At 42.0% G+C, this 18,002-nt stretch overlaps 2 protein-coding genes across 2 annotated transcripts in view; one reads left to right on the forward strand and one right to left on the reverse strand.

Moving 5' to 3' along the window:
- The window catches only part of LOC308363531 (uncharacterized protein), a gene marked incomplete at both ends in the record, with an annotated part of 45,196 nt that extends 35,785 nt beyond the window's left edge, over window positions 1–9,411 (forward strand). The window contains 23 exons of the mRNA XM_080836336.1: window positions 44–97; window positions 216–269; window positions 393–500; window positions 612–665; window positions 966–1,019; window positions 1,838–1,891; window positions 2,170–2,223; window positions 2,314–2,421; window positions 2,508–2,561; window positions 2,812–2,865; window positions 3,274–3,327; window positions 3,427–3,480; window positions 3,622–3,729; window positions 4,223–4,276; window positions 4,389–4,550; window positions 4,758–4,811; window positions 6,448–6,483; window positions 6,592–6,645; window positions 6,855–7,131; window positions 7,517–7,629; window positions 7,876–7,944; window positions 8,068–8,310; window positions 9,265–9,411. Coding sequence (XP_080692462.1) covers window positions 44–97; window positions 216–269; window positions 393–500; window positions 612–665; window positions 966–1,019; window positions 1,838–1,891; window positions 2,170–2,223; window positions 2,314–2,421; window positions 2,508–2,561; window positions 2,812–2,865; window positions 3,274–3,327; window positions 3,427–3,480; window positions 3,622–3,729; window positions 4,223–4,276; window positions 4,389–4,550; window positions 4,758–4,811; window positions 6,448–6,483; window positions 6,592–6,645; window positions 6,855–7,131; window positions 7,517–7,629; window positions 7,876–7,944; window positions 8,068–8,310; window positions 9,265–9,411 — 2,073 coding nt within the window. The remainder of the gene's footprint in view (window positions 1–43; window positions 98–215; window positions 270–392; window positions 501–611; window positions 666–965; window positions 1,020–1,837; window positions 1,892–2,169; window positions 2,224–2,313; window positions 2,422–2,507; window positions 2,562–2,811; window positions 2,866–3,273; window positions 3,328–3,426; window positions 3,481–3,621; window positions 3,730–4,222; window positions 4,277–4,388; window positions 4,551–4,757; window positions 4,812–6,447; window positions 6,484–6,591; window positions 6,646–6,854; window positions 7,132–7,516; window positions 7,630–7,875; window positions 7,945–8,067; window positions 8,311–9,264) is intronic.
- Window positions 9,412–12,249: 2,838 nt separating this feature from the next.
- Window positions 12,250–16,938, reverse strand: hsd17b8 (hydroxysteroid (17-beta) dehydrogenase 8; the record flags this gene model as incomplete). The annotated part of the gene is made up of 9 exons (XM_080836939.1): window positions 12,250–12,572; window positions 13,507–13,581; window positions 13,897–13,939; window positions 14,293–14,377; window positions 14,840–14,925; window positions 15,162–15,257; window positions 15,439–15,555; window positions 15,705–15,907; window positions 16,833–16,938. The coding sequence occupies 9 exons, from the start codon at window positions 16,936–16,938 to the stop codon at window positions 12,553–12,555; spliced, it is 831 nt and encodes a 276-aa protein (XP_080693065.1). The 3' UTR covers window positions 12,250–12,552.
- Between the last annotated feature and the right edge of the window lie 1,064 nt (window positions 16,939–18,002).

Consider the following 18,002-nt stretch of genomic DNA (forward strand, 5'->3'; position numbering starts at 1 on the left):
TGATGTCTTTTTGTGTGTTGTATAACATTTCTTTTTCCAACAGGGTGAAGTTGGTGAGCATGGCCAGAAGGGGGCTAAGGGAGGCAAGGGAGAGCATGTGAGTGACACAGATATCTTCGCTGTAGTATACTTCAAGAATATCTTACTATTTTTCCTGCAAGGGCTGTCTTTGTCAATATTCCTTATCCCTAAATATCTGTTTGTTTATTCAAAAGGGTCCTCCTGGTCCACCAGGATCAATGGGTCCAGTTGGCCAACCCGGTGCTGCTGTAAGTATGAGATAAATCGACATCTTGATGCTGTCTCTAATAGCTTTTGATTGCGTTTTCCACTAGCTTGTTTGGACGTTGATGCAGGTTGAGTTTTGAGTCCTCTAATCGCACACTTTGTAGGGAGCTGATGGTGAGACAGGTGCCAGGGGTCAGCAGGGTATCTTTGGAGCCAAAGGAGATGAAGGAACAAGAGGATTCCCAGGGCCTCCAGGTCCTATTGGTCTGCAGGTATAGACATAATTGTTTTCCACTCAAAACATACTGTATGTATTGCATATAACTTTTGAACCCTCAGGTAGTTGTAGGAATGTGTTTGAAGCTGTTCTTTCTTCTGCTTAGGGATTGCCCGGCCCATCTGGAGAGAAGGGAGAGAATGGAGACGTTGGCCCAATGGTGAGTTACCACTCTTGATAATAATAATAATAATAATAATAAACTTTATTTGTATAGCACCTTTCATACAAAACAATGCAGCTCAAAGTACTTTACAGCAAAGGATTACGAGCACATCTGCACATCACTGTATCAATAGCATATCTTTATCTTCTTTATCACTATAACTACACATCTTCAACAAATCCACCACAAATCCAAAAAGGACATCAATATTGATTGTTAATTGAAATGTATATAAACAATGGAATGAATAGCCTGGCATAAGGCTGACTTGGCTCTTTGTGTTTTTTCCCCCAGGGACCTCCTGGCCCTCCCGGACCCCGTGGCCCAGCTGGTCCCAATGGAGCAGATGTAAGTCTGTCTCTGTCCATCTCTCTGTTCGTCTGTCTCTGTCCATCTCTCTGTTTGTCTGTTTTGTCCATCTCTCTGTCCATCTCTCTGTTTGTCTGTCTGTCCATCTCTCTGTCCATCTCTCTGTTCGTCTGTCTCTGTACATCTATCTGTCCATCTCTTTGTCCATCCCTCTGTTTGTCGGTCTGTTTGATATAACTGCCTGTTGTCGCCATGGCTATAACTGTCTATCCGTTGCTTTGACTGACACGAGGAATCGTGGCATGGGTGAAATAAAGTTATAGAGTAATAGAGACAAAATAGGTCTTAGATCATTTTTACATTTTTGTGTCAACACAGGATATGAGAGTACTTTCCTCTTCTCAGTATATAGCTGCAGGCCCCCCCTTACACTAAAATAACATTATATTCTGTAGAGGAAATCATGGTATTACATAATTTACTTTAATTATCCATGTATAGCCTGACATGGTGGTATACTGTATACTAATGATATGTTCTATGTTAGACTGCATATCATTTTAGATGTAGTTTTAAACCCCACTGAACTAGTTCAAATGAGGAATTAACCACTGAATTGCCATTTCAATATCAACATTATTATAATGCTGCATGCTCAGAAGAAAGATTGTAACACGTTTGTTTCAGTTGGTTAAAACAATTATTTCTCATGTCAAAGAGCTATTCAGTTTTTTTTTGTTCAAATTGAAACAAACATATGATCAAATTAAAGTGTACATTTAAATAACTGTATCCTTCTAATAATCCTTCTGACCAATATTTATTTTATTCCTGCTCGTATGATTTTTCCTCATTAGGGTCCTCAAGGTCCTCCTGGAGGTATTGGCAACTTAGGTAACCAGGGAGATAAGGTAAGTTTAACAATTGTGTACCTATGGTATGGATGTATAGAGTACACATACTCGAGGAACCATACGGCAAAACACACTGTTAGCCTCTATGTTTGTAGCAAATAAATCCAATGGTAATATCAGTAAAGTAATTTATTTCACCATTTTTACAGTTTCGTATCATTTCTGCTAGCAGCTAACACCTGTTCGTTGGTGGTTAGGTGTCACAACTTGCTTGATGAGTGAGTTTTAACAATGACTAAAACTATGGATTAACCACACATATATTTCACTAACAGGGAGACCCTGGTGAGTCTGGTCCACCTGGTATTGGAGGAGAGCCAGGAAAGAAGGTAATGGTTTACCGCTCTCATCCCACTTATACCTGAGGTATACTATATCAGATCATGCCCATGACTGACAGCCATACTGTCTAATGACAGGGTCCTCGTGGAGAGCTTGGTGAGAAGGGAGAGTCTGGACAACCCGGAGTTGCTGGACCAGGAGGCGGAAGAGGAGCTCCCGGAGATGACGGACCTAAAGGAAACCCTGTGAGTGAAAACCATGCGTGTCAGTCAATGCAAAAATACTAAAACTTAAAGCTTGTAAAAATAACACATGAAATGTATTTTTGTAGGGTCCTGTTGGTTTCCCTGGTGATCCTGGTCCCCCTGGTGAGCTTGGCCCAAGAGTGAGTACAGACCTGTTACTTATCCTGTAAATGATGCCATGAGTTGAAATTCAGCATTAGATATTTTGAGATAATGACATGTAGGCCAAAGCTTTATTATACTGCAGATATGGAAATGATGGTCAAGATATTTGGTATACTGTTGTCTTTAAGTGATTGCTTATTGCTATGATGAACATGAATAAGGCCTAACTAAACCAAACAAACTGATCCATTAAAAAGCCTTAACATGCATTTGTGTGTTTTTTAGGGAGCTGATGGAGCCAAGGGAGACAGAGGAGAGGACGGTGAACAAGGAGAATCTGTGAGTAACCATCAATTCTTTACCTTTGCTAAGTATCGCTCAACTTCTTTTCTTTTTAGTTACCATGGTTACCATTGCAGTACTTTCTAGACCCTGTCAGCACGATGTGTCTTGCAAGTTAAAAAAAAAAAAAAAAGCATTCCTTCTGAGTGACCCAGGTTCAATAGCATCCAGAGTAGAGGTGGACCATTTCTACTCCACTTCTGATCCTCCCCCAGCAATAAACTGCATGTCAAATTATTGTTTGACTGAAATGCAGATTTAGATTAGATCCATAGATTTGAATTGATATGATATGATGCAGTTTATTTGATTCATTCGCAAAGAATGACACTTCATCCCAATAGTGATATATACTTTGTAATTAGTCTTTTTATGATCGGTTTTCTTCTATTCACCCTAATCTAGGGCTCTCCGGGGCCTTCTGGTGAGAATGGACCACTTGGGCCTCCTGGAAAGAGGGTATGTATTGTGTGGAATATTGAACACAGTGCATTCATTACACATGATAATGGTTCATTTGGATTAAACATCTTAAACTTGTGATTGTTCAATGGTCAGGGCCCTGCCGGCACACGAGGACCAGAGGGACGTGAGGGAGAGAAGGGAGCCAAGGTAAGTGGCCAGGTGTCACTAATGACGCACTCTAAATAATGGTGTCTAACAGTTGAAAAATTAGGATTTACCCAGATTATATTTCTCAGAGACTTGTGGCAACTGAAGGTAACAGCAGTGCTGGCTCTTCCTCTGCTTTAGGGAGGTTCAGGAGCCAATGGAGCACCAGGAAAGACCGGCCCTGTCGGACTTCAGGGTAACCCAGGAAAACCAGGAACTGAGGGTCTGAGAGGACTTCCCGGATCTGTGGTATGATGCTTAGCTTTTCATCCGTTTTACATCTTCCTCCAGGAACGAGGAGTGGGCAGCCTAGGCCATCACAGGAGGCCGCTGTACAATCTGTACTGCTCTCTTGCACCAAAAAAGCTTAAAAAAAAGATTATTTTGCCAGGTAAAAATAACCCTCTGGTAAAAATAGTGAGCAGACCTCCCTGAGTCTTGGAGCAGTTCGACAGGAAACGTTTGAATGAAACAACTGTATAATGCTCTAACCCCAAGCCCTCCCTCTCTATACACTGTTGGGGAAGTTGTTGGAATGTGCACTGTGCTCTGCAGAACATTTTAACAGAACAGAATTAAATTCACTGACATTTATAGCTCTCCTAACAATAAGCACTGATAAAGGGAATCTCACCTTAAACCTGAGGTTAAGGCACCGTTGCATATGCCAGTTGTCAGTATTATTTCTTCATACCTGATTTGACATTCTCTAAGATCCTCAAAAGATGATTTTGTCTTCTAGGGCGAACAAGGCTCTCCAGGCTCTGCTGGCCAGCAAGGACCTCCTGGACCTCTCGTAAGATAATCAAATAATCATTAGAGAATCAGATCATGGCTGAACATAATTGGAAAAGTAATTCTACTTCCCGTGTGGTTTATTTACCTCTCTCTGTTTCTCTTTTTCTCAGGGTCCTCCAGGTTTGGCCGGACTTCGTGGAGACCCCGGTGCCAAGGGTGAGAAGGGACATCCAGGTATGATTGGTCTGATCGGACCTCCTGGTGAGCAGGGAGAGAAGGGTGACAGAGGACTTTCAGGACCCCAGGGAACAAATGGCCCCAAGGGAGAGACTGTGAGTGACATCCATCGTCGTTATTTCTCCCACTTCTGTCTACTCTAAAGAAATGGCAAAATCAAGAACCCTTAAAGGTTCTTTGGCCTTAAGCTGTTGAACTGAAGTTCTCTGACATGATTCAGTTCAGCAATTTCCAATTTCCTTTCCTATTGTACCATTGTTTTTCATCATTGTACTTTTGTTATGTGACCTGCTTTGCTGTAGGGTATGACTGGCGGTACTGGACCTCTCGGCCCTGCTGGTCCTGCTGGTCTGACTGTAAGTTAATTTTACTTCCTCAAAGTGACAAACTTCTAAGCCACATTATGTGTTGTAAGGGGAAATTATGTCTCCTTGTAAAAAAAAAATATGAATCCCATTATTGACACATAAAAGTAACGCCCTGACTTTCTGTTGACATAAAATATCCTAATTATTAAAAGAGTAAGTGAACTACAGTGTCAGCCATAGTCTGCTCTCTAAGTTAAGGCTAGCTATACCCCAGGGCAACACTGTCCTATGTTCCCTGTCTCCTTCTTCATTGTACTGGCACACAATGGCTGTAGTCGCACCAGTTAAGGCATTTGCATGGTTATCCAATTCACCTCGTACGACTTCACGAGAGACACGCCCTTTCTAATCTGATGATTGTACGACTCACCTCTACCTGCATGGTTCTACGAGGGGCTGTGGAGATTACCAACGCTTTATTATGATGTTACAAGGCCATTACATCATCAACAACAAACTATCAAATAAGAAATCGTTTGTTTTTATCCCGTGTATTTTTAGTTAATGATCAGAGGCTGTTGTTGTGAAATGAATTACTAACGACAATGACCAAGCTCGCGGTTATTGTCGAATATTTTCTATTATTATACCACACAAACAGTTCTGCTTTTTTACGTCTACAATTCAGGTTCTTTACAATTTAATCATTTACACTGCATGCTCTGCTAACTCAAACACAAAGAGGCTGTTCGAAAACCAAGAAATGTTTTTATTATCGCTGTAATTAGACGACGTCTCCCTATGCTTTATATGCGGCGAGAGCCACGATGGAGCAAGGAAGAAGGGAGATGTCGGTTTTCCTCCTGCATCGCCGCTGGTGCCCTTCATAGTTTTTTTCATTTTTACAAACTTGTCCCTGATCTTCCTCCAACTCCTAATGCACTCTTGGACCTCCAGCCCCAGGTTCCCAGCGATCTCTCAGGGATTTTTTAAAAACGGAGGTGCTGTCATATAGGGAACGAAACAGGAAACGTCATTTTAGCCAGGGGTGTCGGACAGCTCGGATCGGATAGTGAGAAAATTCAAGCGGTGCTCCAGAGGCCATCCGACACCCTCGGATGGCTCTCCGAGGTGCTCAAAGGTGTGGCCCCACTTCAAGGAGGGCGTTTAAGGGCGTGCCTCGTGAGATCGGAGAGCACGATCGGACAAGCATGTGAGCGCCTTTACGTGGAGTAGAGTCTACTACTAAATCTAGAACCTTTACACATGGCCAATCTGAGCTATACTAACATTCACAATAGAAATAGCGCTAATTGTCGGAAAGGAAAGTTCATGTCACAGGGACAATGAATATTCAGGACTTTTGTGGTGCTTAATGGCTCACTCCCAAACCTATTTGACAAGTGATGGCTGTGAGAATTTGCACCAGAATGGGTGATGCGGCTGATGCCCAAGGTGTGAATTGCTTATTTCCTTGATAAACAGACCATTTGGGTGAGGCAGGTACTTGACTCTCACATCCTGGGACAGTATTCATCTTATATATCTTTATTGACTTAAACTACGGCTAGATTTGTCACTGCATCTATATATCACAGTTTGAAATATAGGAGTACTTCATATTTGAACTGTGCTGATGTGAATTTGGTGAAATTAACCTCTCATTGTTTGTTTGTCTCCCCAGGGCCCTAGAGGTGTCAAGGGTGCTAAAGGTGCTTCTGTGAGTATTCCACCTTTCATTTTAATTGTTTGAGAATTTAAGCAGTCCCAACACAATTTTGAAATACCAGATGACGACAGAAACTAATCCCTGTGTCCTTTGTTTTAGGGTGGAGCTGGCCCCAAGGGAGAGAAGGGTGTAGCAGGACCTCCTGGAGCTCCTGTAAGTTTTGATCATGATATTGCCATACAAAATAAATGTATATACTAAATGCAAAGCACATGGACATTTTCTGACTTACAGCTACTATGTCAAATTCATATCAGTTAATAATTAGAGATTGTCACAAATTGCAGAGACAAAAGGTTTTACCTTTTATAAACATTTTTGAATTCAAAATAAATCTGTTCCTATTTTGTTTGTACAAATAGGGCCCACCAGGAGATGTCATCCAGCCACTGCCCATCCAAATTCCCAGGAAGTCCAAGCGTTCCATTGATGCCAGTAAGATGGTCTCAGACTCTGACACACCAGCTGATGCCACCGGCACTGAGCTCCTGACAGGCAACGAGGGTATGGAGGAGATCTATGGTTCCCTCAACTCCCTACGCCAGGAAATCGAGGCCATGCGCTTCCCTCTTGGAACCCAGGAGAGCCCAGCCCGTACCTGCCAGGACCTCATGCTCAGTCAGCCTGAATACAAAGACGGTACGGGGTCCCATACATCATATAGACCATGTACTATGGATAACACTACAAAGATGCTAAGCTGGTTAGCTTGGTTAGCTCAGAGTGTTTCTGCATCTGTACAGCCGTACACTGAAAGCCGTGAGATAACTATTGATTATACAGAGATGGTAAGTGGTTAAGCACAGGCTGCTATGCTACTGTGGCGTGACAAGACAAGAGACAAGTGTTAGAGTTAGTGCATATATCAGTCACAAAAAACTTTGGGAGATCAATTGCTGTTGTGACTTACTAGTTAATAATAGTAAATTAAACTAATGTGAAAGTATTACATTATTAACATATCCCATAATAGACACCACAGAACAGTTATTTGACCAAGCTGTCTCTTTGGTGCCACCCTCAGGAGAGTACTGGATTGACCCCAACCAGGGATGCTCTCGCGACTCCTTCAAGGTTTACTGCAACTTTACATCAGGTGGAGAGACATGTCTCAACCCAAGCAAGGCCGTGGAAAATGTAAGACTAAGATCTGTATGAGTTTTAAAACCATATCATCAACTTTGTTAGACTGTTGCAGCTGTAGCGCTCAATTAAAGTGACCCAATGTGTATCTAGGAAATTAAAGCCTGTGAGTTTTGTTTTAAAATAGGAAATGGGAATGCATAATACTCAAGTAATCGACCGAGTGTTGTGTTTTCTTTCCTTCTCCCTCATTCATTCCCCTTTTCCTTCTCTCTGTCCACTCTCCCTCTCTTTTGCCAGGTTAAATCAAACTCTTGGGCCAAGGAGACTCCTGGGTCCTGGTACAGCAAATTTACAAAGGGCAGCAAGGTGAGTATTCCAGTGCATTTTGTCATCACAGTAGAATGCTAAGCTCCATCACATAAGGAATGGAATCATGGTAGCTTAGTAACATTCTTTCGAGTGACCATTTGTTTCTCCCACACACCTCAGTTCACATACGTGGACTCCACCGGTGAACCAGTGGGCGTTGTCCAGCTTGGCTTCCTGCGACTATTGAGCGTCCAGGCCCGCCAGAACCTCACCTACCACTGCCACCGCTCCGTGGCCTGGGCCGACCGCACTGCCAAGGACAAGGAGCAGTACCAGCGGGCACTGCATCTCCAGGGCGCCAACGAGGAGGAGCTCGCCTTCGAGACCAGCCCCTACATCAAAGCTCTCGAGGATGGCTGCTCGGTGCGTACCAACAGGCTGTCAGGGATAATTACACATGTGGTTTATGAAAGAATTCACAGAGATGATGGGGGTATTCCAAAAACATACAGATACTGCTCTCTAGTCTGGTATAACCACGTCCAAGTTAATTTTGTGAATAGACAGGGTCTGACCATGCTCCATTGGTTCCATCCTAATAGGCATAGACTTCAGGTTAATTTTAAAAGCACTGGACCAGCCTTGAACCAATCGGCATTGACCACTATGGGATTGCTATTTACATTTCTACTATACTTCCTACCTCACCACTAACAGTGCAAGCTGATATATAAGCATTCTTCTTGCTCTGACTTCAATTCTTTAATGTTTGCTAGTGTTGCTAGAGCTGTTTGTAGTCTACCACCACTATTTTACATTTCAAATGATTCACTTCAACAGCATCACACTTAGCCACCCCTATTGGTCACTGATTGGAGGCCACTCAAAATGGTCCTGTGATCCATCTTGCGAAAAATTTCCAATCTAACTCAGAATACTGAGCTGTGGACAATAGGCGGGCGGAGCCACGCTAACTAATCTACAAGCTTATTTGTTAAACTCTGCACCAATTTGTAAACCTGGACTAACAATGGCTAACTTGGTACTTAGCACAAAGGTATCCACTTACCTCCACCTAAGAAAGTGAATAATAAGCATTCTAACAAAATAGTTAGCCACTGTTGGTACATGTTTTTTTTCTAGTCAGCTGGGAGCTCTAAAACAAGAAGCTTAATAGGGGATGTGACTTTTGACCATGTTAGCAACAAGCTAACCTGAGTATGGTTAACATACCTACTTGCTGAAATACCGCTTAGTTTATTCACCAGCTCTACTTCACCAGCTCTGTTACTTCATTACTCTAGTGTAAAGCACTACCACTGTAATGCTAAATAACGTGTGTTTTTTTGTGGCTTTCTGTGTGCTCTCTATCTGCAGTATCGTAAGGGTTACGACAGGACAGTGCTGGAGGTGAACACACCACAGGTCGAGCAACTCCCTCTCCTGGACATGAAGATCTCAGACTTTGGGGAAAATAACCAGAAATTTGGCTTTGAAGTGGGACCTGTCTGCTTCCTGGGTTAAAACACATGCAGAGAGAGAGGGGAACACAAGCATCGACACACTCGAAGCACACAGACATACACTAACACTGATGTAGGCACTCACTACACTCGCACACACACACATACACGGACATGCACTTATTCAACACATATTGATACAACCACATAGATGTGCCAATATGAATGCTCAGTGTTTTTTTAAGTTAAGGATGTGGAATACACACATATACTTACACATACATGCACATACACCACACACACACACACGCATATAGAAATACACGAGATCTGTTGTTAAACAGACCTGCACTCACTCAAGAATATGCCCAGGGAAAACGACTCCCAAAGACCAACGGACAAGAAGAGAAGAGTAAAACACACCCACACTCTCGCAGGGGGAGAGCAAAGATCAACTGTGAGGAAAGAGTGTTCTGGCCCGAGTAGAACTGTGTTCTTTTGTAATGAGAGGCTGGACCAAAGAGTCAGCCACTATCCAAGTCCACCCCCCATCCCCACCCCACCCCCCAGGTTTCAGAGACCCCCCTCTCACTCCTGTCCCCTGTCTGCTGATTCTCTTTTCGAGGCGTCTCATCCTCGCTACCTCTTTGCTTCGTCCCTCAGCACCCAGCCTCATAGAAAGCCCAGCCCCCCCTTCCCGTGACTCCACGTCCTGTGTCTTGAAACGCAATAAATGGGTGCCCTCAAAAGCAACCCCCAGATAAACCATGGAAGTTTCGCCAGCTGAGAATGGACACCTGCCGACTGACAAATAAAGGGGAAAAAATCGGAATGAGGAATATGAAATTTAGAAAGGCACACACCAAAGGAATATCAAGCAGGAACAATAATGTTGTACATGGCTTACAGTGTGTTTTGTTGACAGAAACTTCCTGTTCATAGGTACATCTACACAGACACACTTGATTTATTCATGCTGTTGCGTGAAGCCTTAACAGTGTGTTTCTAAGAATGGCACAGCTGAATGGCACAGCTGTTGGCCTAAGTATGAGAAAGGCCCATTTTTCCAACCGTAAAATCTAAAATCTCATCCTAACAGCAATGTGTTCTGTACTTTGTGACTTGTTTATTTGGTTAATAATGTTGCATGCAGTGTGGCGAGAAAGTGTGATCAAATGTACGGAACCTGATGTGTTTGCTGTACATGTATTGTAGAGTTGATTAAAGTTGCCATTGTTCAGTTTACGGCTGCAGTTTTATAGGCAAGGCTTGAGCACAAATGTCATCATACCAATCCAGTATTGATGTTTTGGAAGGTGGCGAAAGTGGTTTAAAACATCTGACCTTTCGCCAAATTCAACTGGTATTTTAGACGACCAACTGTGCCTGGGGTGTAAATTGTGTATGTATGCACTCTTTTTGGTACTTCGTCTTTTTGTATGTATCAATGAATAAAACAAAAAAGCACACAAACAAAAACTGTGTTGCTAGGTGCTACTTCTACCAAAGGAGGCAGCGTTCAGCAGGAACACGACTCGTTAGATTATGCCGCCCTTTCATGTCAACAGTGATTTTGTTTTTGTTTGGCTGGACTTTGTGCATTACAAATCATTTGTACAGAGATACTGATATTCTATTGTATTTATTTTTAAAGGAATGAACAGAACACGGTGCTCTAAATCCTACCAAACTCTTGCCGTTTTCAAGAAAGAAAGAAAAATGTGGTATTTCGTTTGTATTTATTTCCTGTAGTTTTCATTTGATGGGTCATAAATCAATTAAATATATACATTAAAACCTAATCTGACTTATCTGTGCAATGCTCGTGGTCTGTGCATGTTAACGCAACGGAAATCATACTTGTGGTGTGAATCATACTTGTGGTGTGATCCTTTACTTTTGTCATGGCTAGGTTTGGCTGGGCTTCTATGGGTCATAGAGGTTTCATGTAAGTGAACCTAGGGAACAAAGAGTGCATGATGGCATGGATGTGGGACCACAGCGGGCAAGGGACAGCAAGTGGGAGGGTGGGAAGGGGGGGAATTACCAGACATTGTAATATAATTAATTAAAGCAATGGTGAAATACAATTTTGTTGATTTTTTTTTTTCATTTTGTGTTGCCTTGATTCTCATGTAATATTATAGGAATGGGGGTTTGACCAATGGAAAAATAACCTGGGTAAATAAAAGTTGTCTGTTTGGTTTTCACAAGAAAGCCGTGCAGAAGGTGCCTTTTTATTTGTTTGTTTTATTTCCAGCGAAAGACAGACATCTGTTTCATCAAAATATGGTGCTGAAAAGAGAAAAAATATTTTATAATGTTTGTAAGTAATTTTTTTTTTTAATTCTGTTTCTGTAATATATCATCTTTTTAAAAAGAGCTGCTTGTCTTCTTTGTTGTTTATTTTCCCCCCAATCTGCTCCTTCTTGTCATAACCTTTGCTATGGGCTGGATGCATGCTGCACAGGACAATGGTGGTTTGTGGTTTGAATACATTTCCCTTTCTTCTTCTCACTGCAGTCAGTAAATAAGGCTCTCACTATTATCCTCCATGGTCCATCAGTGAGGATGACTAGAAATTAACTTTCTTAAACAACTTCCACCTTTAATGTTCCCTCTGGTTTTCCTGCAGCATCTACCCAGTCTGGCTTTTGATCATGTTTTCACAGTGTGAGATTTTTTGTGTGTCTGAGCTCACTGTCCCTTTTTCTGTTCAAAGTTTCCCATTAAACCACACGCCGACGCACTTTCACAGCCTGTACATTGGTGTCTGTTGTTGCAAAGGTACTTAACTCAGTGTGTGTGTGTGTGTGTGTGTGTGTGTGTGTGTGTGTGTGTGTGTGTGTGTGTGTGTGTGTGTGTGTGTGTGTGTGTGTGTGTGTGTGTGTTTACATCCGAGTATGTCTGTCTCAAAGCACTCAATTGCTTTGAACTTAACATCCACTTTATATGACAGGGACTAGTGCTCTTTATCCATTGTCATAGTGTTTATTAAATAGCTACCATAGGTGCAGAGATTTATACAGATATGTTCCATCATGTTCAACAAAGAATGGCATACAAATTACAAATATAGTTTTCTCACTTGTTATAAATCTGATTCAATCTCATAGAATATAAATCATAAAATTATGTACAATTATGCAAAAAAAATTAAGGCCTAATGGCTGTCAAGTCATTCTCCACTTGTGGTCTTGAGTCAGCCCATGAAAAGTCCACCTGAAACACAAAAGATGAAAGCCAATCCACCTTAGGTCAGGGATGGACCAGTACAGCTTAATTATACCTTTCATACATTGCTGATTTTATGGGGTTCATATTCTGGCTTTCTGGCTTTAGCAATTTGTACATAGTCTCTCTTGTGAGACTAATTTGGCAACAATTACTCTGCGGTAACAGGTGACTACCCTACACTCAAACAGATTTTCTCCCCTACACTGATGCTTTGAAGGTGCCGTCCATGATTGTAATCACATAACAGTCTTGTCAAATTCAGCGAATTGGTTCCTCATGGTCCTCATGCTGTCCTTTCAGTGTTTGCACTTAAAAAACTCTGGTGTTTGTTCACAGCCCTGGCTCTGTCAATGGGAAATAACATAGTGGCTCGGACCAAGCCATAAACAATTCCAGCCAATCAACACATTGTTTCAGGAGCACAGAAAAGGAGGAGTGTAATTTGACTGGCTGTTGAACTCAAACATTAACAACCTTTTACGAAACTTAATCCGCTGCTGTAGACCAATAAATGATATATGTAATGGAAACAATGAACATTTAGGGTAATATCAGTACAAACCCTGCAATACCGTTCATGTCCAAAACTAAATGTAAATCAGAAATAATGCAACCTGAGGGCTTCATATTATTGGACAATTCTTGTTACTGAAAATGGAGAACCAGACAACAAATCAAGTATTATCTGATTTAAACAATGCCTGTCTCCTTTGTCACTATTCCAACATTCATGCCTTATAAAAGGAATGTGCAGCTATCTTTAGTGAACACCACATCCCCGGCATGTTTGGGTCAACCCTACGTAATTGCTCTTAACCTCCATTTTGCCAATGCTTGTTTCAATTTGCATTCTTCACCAGTTGCATCAGCTGTACCCTTGTCAAAATGGTCCACAGAAAAACAATCACACTGCCTTTACCTGTGACTTCAATACAGCTTCCAGTGATGTAGCGGCTGTCATCAGAGGCCAGAAAGGCACACACATCAGCCACCTCTACAAAGAGACAGACAGAAGACAACCTGAAGTGAAAGCAGTCCAAATATGATTTGTTTTTTGGCATAATAATGCAATTCTGGAAACTGTAGCCTATGAACAGTGTGAGTTAAGCACTTCAGCATTCTTGCTGTATTTGTGTTGATCCTGTACTAGTGATATGATACCCATAGCAAAGCAGTACTACTCACAGCAATATACTAATCCACTATACACTGTCTGTGCTGTTTTAATGTAAAGGATACGCCAAGCAGGCCATTATGCTTATGCCATTATGTTCTATTGGATCTGTATGCTAGAGGGGCCTGTGCTCACCTGCAGGGTCTCCCATCCTCCCCAACGGAACAAGGGAGGTGATCTATAAAGAGTGTCAGAACCAGTGTTACACTGCACTTTAAAGACTGAAGTAAACTGTTACATGCTGTGTATGTATCTATATGTTACATGTTTTTAAACATTGTTCCACATCCATTCTTGTGAGTGTGGGGGTGTGGGAGGAATGTGAGGTTTTTGCACAAGGAAGAACTCTTCATAAGCTTAATATGACATATTTTATGAAATAGTATATAAAAACACTTTCCCCTTATTTAGTATATTTTTCTTTATCTAGTATGTTTATCTTTATCTTGTATGCAAAAACTCAGCAGACAAATCATCCTGATAGTATTAGTTTCTAGGTTTAAGAGTAATGCATATCTTTTTGGCTCTTACCTTACTGAGCACCTTTTCTGGCACTTTGTCTGTCATTGGCGTGGTGATGAAACCTGGCAGGACACAGTTACACCGAATGCCAAATCTGAAAAAGGAGAAATGCATCCAGTTCAAATCATGGGGTAAATCAGGATTACATTGACATAGAGATGCATTTAAAGGATAGGGACGCTGACCACCCATCCAAACCAATCTTCCAAGAATAAGTATACAGTATAAGACTGATAAATAAGACTTCTTAGTCTAAAAGTTGAGTCAATCATATCTTAACGAACCGTGAGTTCTTTATTTCATTCTTACAAACTGTTGTTGCTTTCCCTAGACTAAGGGCTCTTTGCCTGTTTATCTGTGACTATGCCACACCAGTGAGGTACTCCACAAGGCAACATAACATTTTTGTTTGCTAAAAACAGGAAACACCCAAAATCTGAAGTGCAGTATTCAGTGCAGTTCCCTGCACAACCCAGTAAACCTGCTTAGTAAAACCTCCATGGCTGGACAGACTGGTGCCCCAGCTTGAGTCCAATTAAACGAAGATGGGTCTCACCTGCTGAGCTCCTTGGCAGCTGTTCTGGTCAATCCCTGCACCCCAGCTTTGGAAGCAGAGTAGTTGGCCTGGCCGACGTTCCCCACCTATCACAGAGGCAGCCGCATGAATTAAACATCTGATGGCAGCATGCATAACACTGCATTACAATGAGGCCTTGACCTTCACACTGCAAATGCTAGAGTCCCTCTATAAATATCTAATGGGATTTAACAATGCAATAGGACCAAAGACCAGATGAAGAACAATGTAAAAGCACGCTATTCATTACGTTACAATGTCCTGTGGGCTGCTTTTGAAATGTCTGTGTAGGATGACTCACCTTGCCCACAATGCTGCCCACGGTAATGATGGAGCCTTTAGGAGCTCCTGCTGCAACCAAGGCCTTTGAGAAATACTGAGTGATGAGAAAGGTACCCTGGGAAAAACAGGCGTGAGTGGAGGAGGGTTGTGACAGAGAAAGAATATAAAAGATAATAGGTTGAAACCCCCCCAAAAGCTATTTAATTCACAGACAAATAATTCACATTTAGGATGGTGATGGTTGTGTGTATGTGTGTGCGGGGGGGGGGGGGGGGGGGGGGGGGCATTGGCCACACCTTTAGATTGACCTGAATTACTTTGTCAAAGTCCTCCTCCTCCATTTTCAACAGGAACTCATCCTGTGTGATGCCTGCAGCATTCACACATACAGATGGGGGTTGGAAGTAGCGACGCTATTTGGGACAAGTCGCAGAGGTTAATATTATTGCAAATGACCCTGGTGGTGCTTGTGTGTGTGTGTGTGTGTGTGTGTGTGTGTGTGTGTGTGACCCACTGTAGTGTTATTGATAAACATCACTTGAATAAACAATCCCAAGCACACCTGTATACTGTTCACCAGGCTTTCCACACTGCTGCGGGCTGAAACATCCACCTCTGCAACCATGTGTTCCTGTCCTTTATGATCATGTGACAAGCTTTCAAGGGTCTGATTGGCTGATCCCACATTCCGGTCTGCTACCACCAGTGAGGCACCCTCTGCAGCAAGGCGCTGACAAACTGCACGCCCAATACCACTGCCCCCTCCTGGTGGAACAGGAAAAATATTACAGTTTACACCACAGATTACACAATTACGAAATAGTCTTCTGTATTCTTTCGTGTTCCTTTGTTGGATCTTAATTAAAGGAAGTTAACATTCTGCACACATCCCTTTCTAAGGCCCTTCTAACTGCTGTAAAGTGAATTGCCAAATAGCGCTTCATTTAAGGCCAAAGGTTTGAGGCACATATGACACTTCTTCCACAGTCTATCGAGGTAGAAGAATCAATCTGAAATGCAAATCAGGTGAGATGTGACACATTGAAAAGAATATTAGGTGACTATTTATGTGCTAATGTGTGTGTGTATGTGCAGCTAGACCATTTTACTATCAATTTACTGCAATCCAATCTTTCATGGGAAAAAAAGGCTTCACTTAGGCTACTGGTTTGCTGGACATTATATTTCTGTAATTGGTATGCCAGACTTTTCAGGTACCTACGTTAGAATAATGAAAACTGTCATGAGTTTAGCATCTTTGCATACTTTCTGTATTCCCTTAATATAATGAATACAGGCCCCACCCGAACAGTGCGGATGGAGACGTCATAACAATGACCGAAACCACTGAGACGAAGGGAAAAAGTATCGAGCAAATCAAAATCATTGAGGAAATTCTTAGTCAGTATCGATGAGTAAGGCAGCCAGGAAGTGAATCATGCTTTTCGGAACAGCCAGAAGCCCCTCACCCCGGGGCGTTTCTGAGGCAGAATTTAATTTTAGAATAACATTGACACTTTTACTTGGAAGTTAGCTGGAGAACATACAGTGCATACCGTACCATACCATTATTGAGTTAAAAAGAGGGAGAGCCATCTTCCCAATTAAAAAGCAACGCTTTCAGGAGGAAGCGGCCCTTGGTTAATAGTGACTCAAAGTGAAAATATACCGTGTTGTACTGTTTGCTCACCTGTGACTACTGCTAACCTTGATATCAGTCGTGGACGTATGGGCACCGCCATGACAGTTTTGTGGATTCTGTGAAATGGCTCTAAATGGCCACTGGATGGCGCCATATGACAGTTTATGTCAAGCACTCCGGTGGACATGTTTTTAAGTGATTTGTGACAACAAATATGAACAGCAATGGCAACTTGGGTTAGATTTGCAACTGAAATGGCAACAGATTTAACAGCACTATGAAATGTAGCTTTTCACATCCTACCATCTTTCACCATTCTGTCCTACCTCTTGAGGGAAGATATGGCAATCTAATTCAGTCAACATGAGATTATGAGGGTCTATGAGATTGAGGGCTTGTTATGTCTTTTAATTGCTAGTTTTAGTAGATAACTTTTCTAGTAGATAACATTTATTTTATCGCATCAGAATATTGAAATAACAATCATCTATTTGGGAAGGAGATTCACCTCTAGGTCATTCTACTGAACAATTTCCCAATGTCTTCCATGTCAGACAAGCTTTGCTGGCTTGTCTTGTTCAGTGCTGCTCCACCTGTCTTTCCATGCCAGAGATTAACACACCTCTGAGGGAGCCGTTAGCGATAGGTCAGCATTCTTCAAGTGAAACTAGGTGAATTAGCAGCGAATTAGAGGCTGCCAGTAATGGATATTCTAGCCTAGCTCTGTGTAGTGCACGTGATCTACTCACAGATCAGGATCCAAATGCATGTTTAAAGTGCTGTGCTTTGTTTTATGAACCTGCAAATTAAGCAAGAGACAGACACTGAGGGCCATTATGGTCAGTGTTTCCACTCTGTAAGAGGTTTCATGTTTGGCCTGTACAGAGACCATGATTGATTAGCTCTGATGGGAATATCATGGTTTGTGCAGTGTGCAGTCTTAACATTTTACATCCAAACAGCTATGCTAGTTTGTAGGGTTGGATGTAAACAGATTTTCATTGATAATTTAAGCCTCTGGTCAAGTGAACACACTTCTAGTCTCAAACAAGCCAAAGGCGTAGCAGTTCTGGACTGGGAAACTTGTGAATATAGCTTGCAAGTCTTTTGGAATGAAACTCACCTAATACTAGCTCAGGCTTTGCATTCTGAATCTTTTCCTTCCTCAGGTGGTAGTTGCAACAAGAGTGTAAATAATTTCGCCCCATAAGGCTGTAT

Source organism: Sprattus sprattus (genome assembly GCF_963457725.1).
Source record: "Sprattus sprattus genome assembly, chromosome: 4".
NCBI classification, from domain to species: domain Eukaryota; kingdom Metazoa; phylum Chordata; class Actinopteri; order Clupeiformes; family Clupeidae; genus Sprattus; species Sprattus sprattus.